This window comes from Musa acuminata, chromosome BXJ3-5, assembly GCF_036884655.1.
Source record: "Musa acuminata AAA Group cultivar baxijiao chromosome BXJ3-5, Cavendish_Baxijiao_AAA, whole genome shotgun sequence".
Classification (NCBI taxonomy): Eukaryota; Viridiplantae; Streptophyta; class Magnoliopsida; order Zingiberales; family Musaceae; genus Musa; species Musa acuminata.
In genome coordinates, this window is record NC_088353.1 from 4,259,788 (window position 1) to 4,272,922 (window position 13,135).

At 40.6% G+C, this 13,135-nt stretch overlaps 3 protein-coding genes across 3 annotated transcripts; 1 reads left to right on the top strand and 2 right to left on the bottom strand.

Moving 5' to 3' along the window:
• Nucleotides 1-1,807: 1,807 nt before the first annotated feature.
• LOC103984777 (uncharacterized) lies at nucleotides 1,808-6,609 on the bottom strand. The gene is made up of 10 exons (XM_018826083.2): nucleotides 6,355-6,609; nucleotides 6,134-6,227; nucleotides 5,996-6,061; nucleotides 5,809-5,914; nucleotides 4,730-4,772; nucleotides 4,539-4,611; nucleotides 4,331-4,418; nucleotides 2,461-2,517; nucleotides 2,304-2,382; nucleotides 1,808-2,133 (listed from the first exon to the last, which is right to left on the bottom strand). The coding sequence occupies exons 2-10, from the start codon at nucleotides 6,202-6,204 to the stop codon at nucleotides 2,120-2,122; spliced, it is 597 nt and encodes a 198-aa protein (XP_018681628.2). The 5' UTR covers nucleotides 6,205-6,227; nucleotides 6,355-6,609; the 3' UTR covers nucleotides 1,808-2,119.
• A 712-nt stretch (nucleotides 6,610-7,321) lies between these two features.
• LOC103984536 (DNA-binding protein MNB1B) lies at nucleotides 7,322-9,117 on the top strand. Its single transcript, XM_009402050.3, has 8 exons — nucleotides 7,322-7,443; nucleotides 7,523-7,579; nucleotides 7,720-7,836; nucleotides 7,921-7,978; nucleotides 8,084-8,128; nucleotides 8,257-8,337; nucleotides 8,527-8,631; nucleotides 8,755-9,117. The coding sequence occupies exons 2-8, from the start codon at nucleotides 7,530-7,532 to the stop codon at nucleotides 8,773-8,775; spliced, it is 477 nt and encodes a 158-aa protein (XP_009400325.2). The 5' UTR covers nucleotides 7,322-7,443; nucleotides 7,523-7,529; the 3' UTR covers nucleotides 8,776-9,117.
• Nucleotides 9,118-9,244: 127 nt separating this feature from the next.
• Nucleotides 9,245-13,084, bottom strand: LOC103984535 (putative disease resistance protein RGA1). The gene has a single exon (XM_009402049.3). The coding sequence runs from the start codon at nucleotides 12,774-12,776 to the stop codon at nucleotides 9,354-9,356; it is 3,423 nt and encodes a 1,140-aa protein (XP_009400324.2). The 5' UTR covers nucleotides 12,777-13,084; the 3' UTR covers nucleotides 9,245-9,353.
• Nucleotides 13,085-13,135: the final 51 nt, after the last annotated feature.

Genomic DNA, 13,135 nt, shown 5'->3' on the forward strand with positions numbered 1-13,135 from the left:
TGATTTATTTTTGAACAATTTTGTATTTAAGTGATAACTGCACATAACCTACGTCTACTAGTTTGAAACGATCACCACAGCCAACTAAAATAAGGTTATCAAATTTACTATAAGCCCTCAATGTGTTATATCAAGAATGAACAAAAATTAAAAGATACATATATACACGAGTATTATATCGAAGTTCAAAACTCAATACATACCACATCAATAATTAGTCGATGGGTCGATAAAATGAATCATATTCTTTGCATCTATCTTTTTAAATTTCTATACTAAAATTCCTAGTCTCTTTTTGCTTTGTTATTGAAAAATCTTGTTTCTTAATTTAAAATAGGAATGCACATGGATGTAGTGACGTCAAAATCCTGTACAAATTTCTCTGCAAATACCATGAAATTGAATCAGCCAAAAGCATTAGATTAATTGAAGCTAATATTTGGGTCTGCAGCAGGAATAATGTGACAGACAAGTGGGTACATTGCACTATGACCAATAGCCAATGAATGTATTAACTCACCTGATCGACGACGAAATTTCCATGACCATAACCTGATTAAAAAATTAGGAAGAACATTAAGAAGGTTCTTATCAATACAATTATTGTGATATTGCAACTTTTGAATTACATAAAGAACTAGTGGTTATATGCTTTGGAAAGCTTACCAGTTTATAAAGAAGACCAATGTGCTCCATGTTCCTAAATATGAGACAGAATCATTTAATATGCAAACTCCAAAGCCACTAGCATATAATAATTCTCTGCTGCTTTAGTTTTGCTAGACAATTGCTGGAACAACAAAATCACCAAAGCTATGCAGGGACATGAGAACAAAAACAAGTGGATGTCTGAATTGTCTAGATACAACATTGTGCAAGCCAAGACTCTGGTACAAAACCTAGGGTCTCAGCCAGTCTCCAAATGTATGTATATACAAGGAAGCCAAAGGAGTAAGCCATCATTTATTCCTCATCACAATCTTGAGAGTGCCGGAAGTTGGGCAGCAAGCAAGGGAAAAATAACCAGATCTGCTGCAAGAATGGACCAATCCTGCCATATTTTGTCACACTTCATACCATAGCTTCCAAGGTATGTTTCAGGTCCAAGTAGCTCAATTCCAAGATTTAAGCCTCATAACTGACTCCCAATTTTCATATGAAACGCATATCAACCAAGAGCCATGAATAATCAAATTTATGTAGTTACCTGATGAAACTGAACGAATTGCACAATAGGCTTCATCTACAAGATACAGCAAACTCGTACCATCAGCAACTCAATGTGTGCTCTTCTGGCCTCATAATGGAGGATTGGAGATACGTAAAGCCTTTAGTCCTCTGGACTGAGGAAGAGGATGAGTATCAATATAATTTCAAGAGCATTTTTACCCCATGTTAGGCATCAGAAATTGACAAACTTCTGATAAAGGTAAACATAGAATGTTTCTTGGCTTAATTTACCCGTCAAACAACAAGTTTTGAGTCACATACCTTTGGTGGCCATACAAATATCCATCAGCTCCACTCTTTGAACATCAAATAGAGAGACTAAATGAAGGGTTCTTTCTGAATGCAAATGATTTAAATGAACAACTCTAGCAAACATGGAAATGGAGACGGGGACATGAAGCCAGTAACCCAGGAAGCCTAAGGTGGTGAGGAGCCACCTAAGAATTCAGTGACTAAATTAGGTTGCCCAAACTCAAACCATCAGATTAGTTCATTTAGAGACTCGTACTGAAGATGCAATTGTAAACATTAAGAAAGTAGAATGTGACTTTAAGGAATTGAAAAATAGAGACATTAATGAAACAAGTATTAATGTAGTCATCAGTTTGCTCACATAGCTTTAAATTAAAAACATATCCAGATCAAATGTACAACAAAAGAAAAGGGGAACTGCAAACTTCTGTTCCAAATTTGATATGGAAAGCTAAGGTTTAAACATCAACAGCTCAAAAGTTTCTTGATTACAAAACTTGGAGATTGTAATTATCACTTACACCCCCCACCCCAGACTAACCACTTAGCTGCCAACTTGGTACTGTTTATTCCTACAATAAGCTGCATACTGTATTTGAGGCGAGAAGCAATTCTTTTTGTGGTGACATACTCTTCATCAAATTCTTGGAGCTGCATAGGTAATAAAAAATGAATCTAAGAGGTGGTTGATAACAATTAGAAGACTCTTAGAAAAAGAAAAAAACCTGCAGATCACTGAAAATAGAGAACCGATCTTACAACTGCTTTACTATTATAACTAAGCATGTCAAAATTAGCTGAAAGTATAGAATGACTCCCACCTCCACCAATTGTTGCTTCTGGTAGCCGCTCAATTGAATACTTGTGTTGTGTGATATACATTATAGGTACACCAGGGATCTACAGAAACATGCATATTAGCGTCTTTGTAGAGTCATGTGAGATGCAGAACTGAAACAACTGCTCTAAAGCCCATACCTTGCGTATCCTTCGCTTCAAGTCTCTATCGCATGTTGCAACAATATAACATTTGTGCTGTTCCAAAAAAGAATGGGAACTTTCAATAAAAGAAACAAGAGAAAAGGTGAATATATATGGTCCAAAGACTCCAGACAAAACATTATTCAGATTATCAACAAGCAGCTAAAGCTCTTGAGAAAATCAAACAAACTTATGAAGAGTACGCGAAAAAAAAGCTCACAGCTGCTATGGGACAAAAGAAGAAGAGAATTCAATGGTGAAGTTGTCACCGAAAAAAAAGTAACAATACCATGATCAGTCTCATGCATTAATATTATAAAAAGTAGTGGTAAGCAAAATAAGGTCGAGGACAAAGTATTGGACAATAAAGGAAAAACAGACCTCATGATTCTACCTGATTCTCAGGGCAGCAATTCCTAACCTAAACCCACCAAACCCATCCAAGATGCTGGGTTCAGGCAATAAGTATGGTGGTTGAGTTTGTTGACCCAACCTCAATTTCGACCCCACGTTGAATGGTATAGTTAAGGTTTTTCATGTTGATGTGATGAATATCTTGTCAGCAGTTTTCTTTGGCCAAAATAGCTAGGTTTCTGAATCTTGATTTATGAATGCTTTAAGTTTCATCAAGAAAATATTATTATATAAATATAATAATAACAACAACAACAATAACATCAACAACAAAGCTGTAAGTCTCAACTATCTGGAGTCGGTTACATGGATCTTTTACCGTCATTGAGACATGTAAAAAGTCATATGCCTAGTTAAATTTAAAATATTTAAATATTTATTTATGGTTTCTATTAAGCTCCTTTTAGGTCTTCTTCTACCTTTTTTTGTACCATTAACATTAATCATTTCACATCTTCTAACTTCTGCATCCGTAAGTCTCCTGAACATATGCTCATACTATCTTAAGCGATTTTTTTTTTTCATATTATCTTCTATCGAAACGATATCTAGTTATTCACGAATAATTTTTTTTTATTTTTTATATTTCCTAGGAATTTCACATATCTATTTCAGCATTTTTATTTTAGCAACACAAACTTTTTGTATATGTTGTTTCTTAACTGCCCAACACTTAGATCCATAAAAAATTATTGGTCTCACAACCATCTTATAAGATTTTTTTTTTAATCTCAAAGGTATTCGATGATCATATAAGACTCTTAACACTCATCACTATTTTAAACATCCTATCTTTACTCTAAATATTATCTTCATCAATCTCTCTATTTTGTTAAATAATTGATTCAAGATACCTAGAGGATTTATTTAAGGGAACTTCTTGTCCATCCAACTTAACTATATTCTCCAATCTACTTGTATTACTAAAATTGCATCTCATACATTTAATTTGTCCTACTTAATCTAAAACCCTTAATTTCTAAGAATTTCCTTCATAACTTAAGTTTATAATTAATTACTCCTTGTATTACCTAAAGCTTTTACTTAATCTTAAATATTATATATAAATACATATAAAAAAAATCTCTCAACTTAGGAATTCTCTCTCTCCTCATCGTCATTTTAAAACTTCAATATGAAAGGTTATCTCCATAACTTTCTAGGAATTGAATTTTGATCTTCAATGTGTTAAATTTCAGTATTACTGAAAATATCAAGTGTCCATCAACATTTTAACGATTTTTGTTCTCTGCCTCACTTCAAAATAAATAAAATTTTACTTGTTCTCCAAGGAAAAGAACCACAACAAGTCCATAAATAAAGGGAAATCTCCGAAAGGAAACTGGAAGATTGAGCCTCAGCATAGTAATTGAATGAGCACTATAGAAAATGAAGACTATTGAAAAGGAAGAAAACAAGTTCTGATATCAAATTGCAATATATAGTACAATACCTGTGTAACCCTGTCGATGATGCAGTCATCAGCATAAGTCCCTTTATGCGTGCATGGTAGCCTTTCAAACCTGGGATCTTTGGCAATACTGCAGGGGAAACGGACAAATAATATCCTGAAGCTAAGTGACTTCTAGGTATAATTACATGGAAATTGTACCTATAAATAGTTATATAAAAAGAACAAGGCACTCATAAGAAAGCATTACCGTAAGGCCACACGGTACTTCTGTCCCAGTTTTTCAAGCTCAGCCATCACACAGTCTGTGATGCAAGGAGTGCCTACAACACAAACAAGGGAAAATAAAAGAAACAAGAAAAGAAATTCAAGGTGGCAAAATGAACCAAACAATCGTAAGACTGACAAAAGACTAAAAAGGTGGCAAGAAAGACAACTTACATTTTGCATAAAGGCAATCCATCATGCCTTTCTCCAAATCCAACTAGAACAATTGAGAAAATAGTCAGCCATGAGAAGGAAACAATAAAAAATAACGAACCATATTTTAGCAAAATAACCTTAAAATCTTAGCATGAAAATGAGACTTCTCAGACTTGTCTATTCAAAAGAAAGTAACAGGTGGTTGTACGTTTTGATCAATCATCAGCCTTCATAAGCAACATAAATACTTAATAAACTGTTCTCAAATTTTAGATAAATTTCTAAAGATATTTCTACTTGTTGAGAAATCTGAATTAACTACAATAATCGCTTCAAGCCGCTCTAGACTTTTCTAGATATGATCATATCTAATACAAAACTTTACACATCAAATGCTTATACTTCCAACAGGAGAATTATGCTAATCCTCTTTTGTTAACTACTACAATCAAAATCTCATAAAAGTTAATAAGCTATACCTCTTATTACAAATGAGACAATTGGAAACATTAAAAAGATTATTTATTTATGTGGGTCTTCAAGTTATTTACAATGATCTTAAATTTATAAGCCTAAAGCTACCATGTAACTACTGAGATTGACACAACATTGAAATAATTTTGGTAATTGCCTACTTTTCTAGACTTCCAATGCAACACACCTGCCATGAACCAAAGGCTCATCCAATAAGATGGGACCTAGCTAGTTGACGCTAACCCGTAAATGGAAAACTGGTTCAGAACTATAAATTCCAATCATATAACCTGATGGTTGTGAACAACAATAGTATCACCCATATGTCTATCAAAGGCTAGGATCTGAGGACAGACCCCAACAACCGTCTACGGCAAAGAAACTAAACTAATGAACTCCACACAATGCAATCCAAAAGTATCCATGGGACAATGTTATGCCAATACTCACTAGCCCTTCGTGCCCCATAAAGAGACAATCTCGAGCATTGGCCCATGTTGTAACCAATAACCATTCAAGAAACAATCTTTTTTATACATAGAAAACAATGTTAAGCTCTTTTATATCAGAACTTCGGAGAAAAAATAATCATCCAAAGCTGCAAACGTTAAAATGTAGGTCACCTTATTTTGGATGGAGAAGTTAATAAAATTGGTGTCGACAATGACCCTGTAAGGCGGACCAAGAGCAGTGTTGTATTTAAAGAACAGCGCTGATGAGACGCTCGGCCTATCAGAACATCAAAAAAAGGATAAACTATAACAGAAAATCAAGAATGAAAACAGGAGATAGATGATTAATACAACATACACATTACGGGGGAGCTTCTCCTTCTCAAGGTCTTTCTTTTTGGGGTTCAGCACCTCTTCCTTGTACCTGAAGGAATTCAAGGTTTAAGATAAGTTGATCTGGAAAAGAGGACGATAAGAGGATGTGAAATTACCGTACTTCTTGAGAGTTTTCGAGCTGACAAGCTTCTTCATGACCGCAAATTTACGGTTTTTTTTTGCCCGCCCCATCGCCTCGGAACCGTAGCAGAAACCTTTTCGTGTTAAAATAAATAGAAGAGCAAATACTTTTTCACCAAGGGCTGGAGAGACACGCAGCGATCTATTGCCCTAAGTGCGAAGACAAAGCAAGCATTTAGGGTATACGGGAAGACATTCTACCACGGAACAGAGGTGAGTCCTGGACCGCAAGGCTGCAACGCGAGGCAACGGCGCCGATGGTGGGGCAAGGCGGAGAGAAGCACAGCGTAGAGGATGGCCCGCAATGCGAAGCGGAGAGCAGGCAGCGCGGCGAGCGGGCGGGTTGAGGCGAAGAAGATACGAGAGGAAGCGAAGCGATCTGTGGAGCGAGGCGAAGAGAAACTTGGGCACCGTTAGGGTTTTGCGTCGTGGTCTCGAGGGAAGCCTGCGATCGGGATTTATGTCATCTGCGAAAAGAAAGCAAACCCGCGAATATACCGACCCGGCTTCGAATACGGTCGACCCGGCTCAAGCCGGTCTAAATCCGACTTATTTAAACAAATTCTATTAAAAAACTATTTCAAATCTTTTTTCGCCAAGAAGTTATTCAACAAGGATATAAGGCCATGCTCGTATAATTTTAAGATATAATGCCTATTAATTATAAATTCCATAATTTTTCTCCTGACTTGAAGATAAATGGTAGAGGATAGAAAATAGGTATTAATACACATTTGATTTCTCTAATTAGACACCGATACAATATATAAACAATGGATCACCTAAATCTTTTAGTCCTTTAGCAATATAAGATTAATCTCTAGCTCAATTTTATATTAAAATTCCTTCTTTTTTTTCCCGCCTCCCAATCGCCTATTGATATGAGATAATTGAACGAACAATTGAAATAGGAGATTTGAATTGGATCCTTTACAATAAGAGAACTCAAGAATAGGTGGTAGGTCGAGCTACGACTCGTCGGCTTAATCGGGTCACGATTAGACCAGGCTGTGTCGAGATAGGAGGGCTCAACTCGAGTCCATTTGTCTGGTCACTAAAACGTGGCACGGTCAGAACACTCTTATTCCTACCCGCCTCGGCTACCAGTGTGGCGAGCATTAATTAAAAGATCAGTTAATTCGCCAACGGATACAACGAATGGACCAAGATATTTTTTGAGAATCCCGCCTAATGCACCCCTTATAATCCACTCCGATCGACCAAAATTTTCGATTTCGCCCAAACCTCGAGTACCACTGCACTTTCCCCTTTCACAACCCTAACCCTAAGGTAACAAAAATGATCTATTTTCACCTTTTGCAACCCGTTTCTTCTGGTTTCTCACTTGATCGACCGCGTTCCTTTGCAGCGTCGCCATGAGAGGAGGCAAATCGAAGGCCGCGGCGTCGAGCAAGGACGACACCAAGTGAGCCCTTTCTCTCTCGCACTTTGTTCTTGTTTTCTGTCGTTCTTGCCGTTTCCGGATTTGTTTTGCCGTATTTTTGGGTGATGTCTGGGGTTGCCGAAGATCCTGAAGCGGCAGGCGCTCCTGGGTGATTTTTGTAGGGTGGCAGGGAAGAGGAAGGCGGCCGGCAAGGTGGATAAGAAGGCAAAGAGAGGGAGGAAAGCCGCCAAGGATGCCAACAGGCCCAAGAGGCCTCCCAGCGCCTTCTTCATCTTCATGTGCGCCTTTAAAGTTTTGTTCTTCTGTTGCTTTAACCACCTTCTTTGGCAATTTTTCCTACCTTTTCGTGTTTTGTTTTGAAGGGAGGAGTTTAGGAAGACATTCCAGGAGAAGCACCCTGAAAACAAGAAAGTCTCCGTGGTAAGTTATTCTCTCCACTTTATGTATCAGTATTCTGCGTTTTTATATTAGATAGGAAAAACCCAATTATCACATACTATCTCTCTTTGATGATCATTGCTACAGGTTAGCAAGGCTTGTGGAGATAAATGGAAATCCATGTCTGAGTCCGTAAGTCATCTCTCGTATTTGAACAATGGATTTGGGGTTTTACTAATCCCTTCTGTAGGGGAAGGATTTAATTTTTTTCTTGAGATTAATAATTGTGTCTTTTCACTATACCAAAAAAAAACACGAAGGAAAAAGCCCCATATGTAGCTAAGGCAGCCAAGAGGAAGGCTGAATACGAGAAGATCATTGCTTCATTTGATAAGAAGCAGGTATTTCTCTTTTCTCTAATGATTTAGAAGTTTCTTCTTTGATTTTATGTATATATGTATGTATGTATATATATATATGTATATGTATGTATATATTTATGTATGTATTCTTTTATAAGTGCCCAGATGTTGGAGGATTATTGATGATTAGACATTTAATTGACACTGTTATTTGTCTATCTGCATTAGTCTGAGAGTTCTGGTGGAAATGCAAGTGCTGAGGAGGAAGTCGAGGAAGAGGGGTCTGATAAGTCTAAATCTGAAGTGGAAGATGACGAAGATGGAAATGAAGAGGTTTTTTCTTTTCAATATTTCAATTTACCATTGAAGAAGCTAGTGGGATCTTAAACTGTTCTTATTATTGTTTTTCCCTCGCTAAATTCTGTTCTTTTGGAATCTTACTAAATCATGCTGCAGGAAGAAGAGGACGAGGAGTGAATAGGAGCAAGGTGATCTGTGGAGGAAGCAATTTTGGAAAGGGCTTCCTTTCTCCTTTAGCCTCTTCTTTTTTGTGTCTATCGGTATCAGATGTAGCATAGACATCTCCATGCATGGAAAAGTTGCCCTTCTGCTCTTTAGATGCTTCCTCTCTTGCTCACCCCTTTTGTGAAAAGAAAACTATGGACTTGTGTGTTTACTGACTCTTCTTGTAGGTAGGTCCTTTTGGTCTGATGATTTTGAATGTTCCGTTTGTGTTTGGTTGTTTTATATACAGTATTAAACCTTTAAGTTGTCCGGTACTCATTGTGCTATGTATATGATGCTTGTGGGATTTGGTTAGCATCTATGATACTAAATGCTTGGTTTCAGGCATTTTGCTTGAAATGACATTGACTGTTTGCATGTTGATCTTTGTGATGAAATCCTTTTACCAGTATAAATGGGCTTCAGGTAATGTTTGTGTGCATGACAATTAAGGTGGAGAGTTTTCTCCGATAGAAATTTCAGTGGCATGTTAGTTCCTAAATCAATCTTCTTTCTCCCTAAATCCTCTCTTTGGCTGCCTCTCTTTGACATCATATCTGCAGTCGTGGGCAGCCTTCAATCCATAGTCCCTGCCGAGGACGGAGATCAAGTAATACTCTCGGCAGAGACGCTAATTCCGGACAGTTGTGGATGGATAGGTATCGAAGCGATCGGAGCTCTGTAAGCCAATCCGGTAAAGCCGTCAGGCTCGAACAATCTTCTATTGCTACATCTTCTAGCACTCCTGATGGCGTTCTCGACATCAACGAGCTCAATTCCTCGCAGCAGCAAATGCTCAACGTCGTAGCAGCCAACACCGTCGCCGAGACTGGACGCATGGAGTGTCCGCCAAATATCCTCAACATCCGAAGCGTCCCAAGGTCTTGCAGTCGTCCAGACAAATTCACCTTGCTGCAGCAAATCTCTGCTTCGAACAGCTCACGCACCGAGTTCAAGCTCCGTATGATCACTTCCGGCTGCGTTGTCACACTCCGGCAGCTGACCACCCTCAAGGACCCGAGAGAAGTAAGGCTGTGTAGGCCCTCCGGCAGCGAGCCTAGGTTGATACAGTAGCGGAGATTCAGGCTTTGAAGAGCTCTCAGGCGTTCAACATTCAGTGGGAAGGATCTCAAGTTCTTGCAGCCGGAGATAGTCAAGTGCTGAAGGGCCGTAAGGTGCTGCATCTCATCCACGGGAAGAGACTCTAGCTCCGTGCAGTCGGTGATGTTCAATCTCCTCAAGGAAGCGAGGTTCTGAAACAAGCCAACAGGAAAAGTGATGCCCAGAATTCTGTCCACCAGAAGAGAAGAGAGGGAGGTTAGAGCTCCAAGAGACGATAGCAAGCTCCCATTGCATTTCTGCATCTCCAGCCGTTCTATTCTTTGAAGCCTCGGTATTGCCATCAACTTAGGACATTCTCCGATGGTCAGCGTGTGCAGCCGAGGAAACAGCTCGAGGGCTTCCGTCCCTGACCATTCCTCCAAATTAGGCATGTTGTACAGGGAGAACTGCTTGAGCGAGGGAAAGCCTTGTACCTCTCCATGACCGTAGAAATCAGCATGGATGCGGCTTACGCTCTCCATTCCGTTTACCTGGAGCTCCGTAAGAAACTTCAGATTTCCAAACTGAGGGATACGCTCACAGTTTCTGCAGTTGATCAGCTTAACTTCAACTAGATTCGGTATCTGTGAATCTGCCAACCATGTCGGGAGTTTGACACCTCCGTACTTGGATATACTCAACCGCTTTAATCTTGCGTGCGGACAAAGATCATCAAGCAGGTTCTCTACGTTGTGATCAGAACTGGCATCGTCCCAATGCAATCTCAGGGACTTGAGGTGCTGTTTATTGTTCAGTATCTTCTGTCCGGCACAAGAATCATTACTCACATTCACATAGAACTCGATGTTTATATCACCGTGGAGGTCCAAATCCTTGAGTTCTCTAATCGAGCATCCATCTCTTTTCCCCACTATATAGTTCGATAATCTTTGGAGAGAGGTGAGTCGTGAGAACCTACGGGGCATGCGAGTCAAAAATGGACAACCACTGATGTCGAGATGCCTGAGGCTTTGCATGCCGCTCAAGTTCTTCGGTAGCTCTCGCAACTTACTTCGGCTCAGGATCAAATATTGTAGATTTTGGAGGAGTGTTATGGAGCAAGGCAACTCTGCAATGGATGTTTTAGATAGGTTGAGGTACCTCAAATGTATCAGCTTGCCTACCGACTCCGGCACCTTTTTGATGTCACTGGCAGCTAAATCTAACACCCGCAAGAGCTTCAATTTCGAGAAGATGCAGCGGAGTACGTCGGCATCCGTAAGATGATCTTTCTGCGACAGCAGTGTGCGCAACGACTCCGGCTTGCACAGGGCCTCGGAAACGCTCGAGGAAGCGAGCTGGTCCACGAACACGTGGCGTGTTCTGCTCTGGATGTGGTTTACCTGATCATGTCCGAGGTTGCAGCATTCATCTCCAGCTACTGATCGTGCCAGGTCGTGCATGAGATCATGCATTTTGCAGCTGGTGACATGGCCGTCGACATCCTTCTTCCATTCTTGGAAGAATGACCTCAGTAGCAGATCGCGGAAGACATCGTTGCCAATTGATTCGACGTCTGACCCTCTTCCTGGTCGGATGATGCCGTTCGCCACCCACAGTTGGACCAAGTTCTCCGTTTCCATCTGGGAATTCTTGGGGAACAAGGAGCAGAATGCAAAGCACTGCTTCGACCGTCGATCGAGATCGTCGTAGCTCAACCTTAGTGCAGCCATTATTCTGTCTTCGTCTTCCTTAAGCTGCCATATCTCAGTGTTCAGCACCGAAAACCAATCAACTTCATCTCGTTTGAAGCGCAGTAGGCTCCCCAGAGTTATGGCTGCCAGGGGCACGCCTCCGCATTTCTTGACAATCTCTTTGCCGATCTCTACCAAGCTGTGACGTTCTTCTCTATCTTCAAAAGCGAATATCCGAAACAGAGACCAGCACGCATCGTCAGACAAAGGTTGTAATCGATGAGGAGTCGATGATCCCATGATGGATGAGACCTTCAGGCTACGAGTAGTCACCACGATTTTACTTCCTTTTGCTCCGTATTCTTGCAAGAGAACCCTCAATTCCTCCCACTTCAATTGGTCGTCGTTCCATACATTATCAAGCACAAGCAAAAATCTCTTCCCAGCTAATGCTCTTCGAAGCTCCCTTTGCACTAAGTCTGTTTCTGAGATGTTGATTGGATTTCCGGCAGCTAGTTCTAGAATAGATTCCATCAGCTTTGTTGGATTAAAGTCACGGCCTACATCCTTCCACATGGTCAAGCTGAAATGAAATTTCACCCTGTCATCGTTGAAAACGAGCTGAGCAAGTGTCGTCTTCCCCAAGCCCGCCATGCCGACAATGGCGATGACCGAGATCGTCTCCTTGCTTTCATGATCTATCAACAGGTTAACGATCTCCTCCGTCTCCCTTCCTCTCCCCACATCACGGAAGGCATTCTGGGAGCGGGTCACTGGACGGTCCTCGCCGCCTGCCTGCCTCTTGGAGGTGCCCTGTGCTAAACTTAAAAGAAGAGTCTTCTCGACCAAAATCGAATTCAGTCTTGTTGTCACTGCTTCGATACTGCGACTCATCTTGAATCGAAACCGAACTTGGTTATTATGAGAGAAGAAATCACGCACCGTCATGCAGAGCCGAGCTCCTGATCTCCTTCGCTTGGCTTCGGCGTCGAACAGATCCAACACGTCTTCGATATTACAGGCCATGTCCCGGAGCTTCAGCAACAAAGGCTTCACGGCGTGATCCATTACGGGCCGCGACTCGGCATCTTCGAGCACGTTGTCAATCTGCTCATGCAAACTCTCTAAGATCTTCAGCTTTCCTTGAACACCTGAGACTGCTTTGTACTGTTCTTCGAGGAGGGTTACCAACTTATCGACGGCAAAGCGAACCGCCGTGACTGTCAAAGCTGGTTCCATGACTCTGCCACCGAGTGGATACAGCGAGGATCCTTCACAAGCTCTTCTTCGTTGTGCCTCGCAGTGAAATCCACCGATGAGGCGGGCGACGACTGTCTTAGCACCAGAAGTCGTTCCATGTGCTGAAAGCTACCACCATGGCTGACTATCATATCAACACGTCAAGTATCACACTTGGATTATTACTGCACGCCAACCATTTTAATGCGTTGTTCCAATCTGACGTTGATAGCAGTGCGTACGACCATTGGTTATTTTAATCGTTAGATTTCATGGTCAATTGAATTGGGCGAGTTGCCAACCAGCCTTTCGGCAATGTGAAATGGAGACGGTTGAGCGATATAAAGAAAAGGCATCTC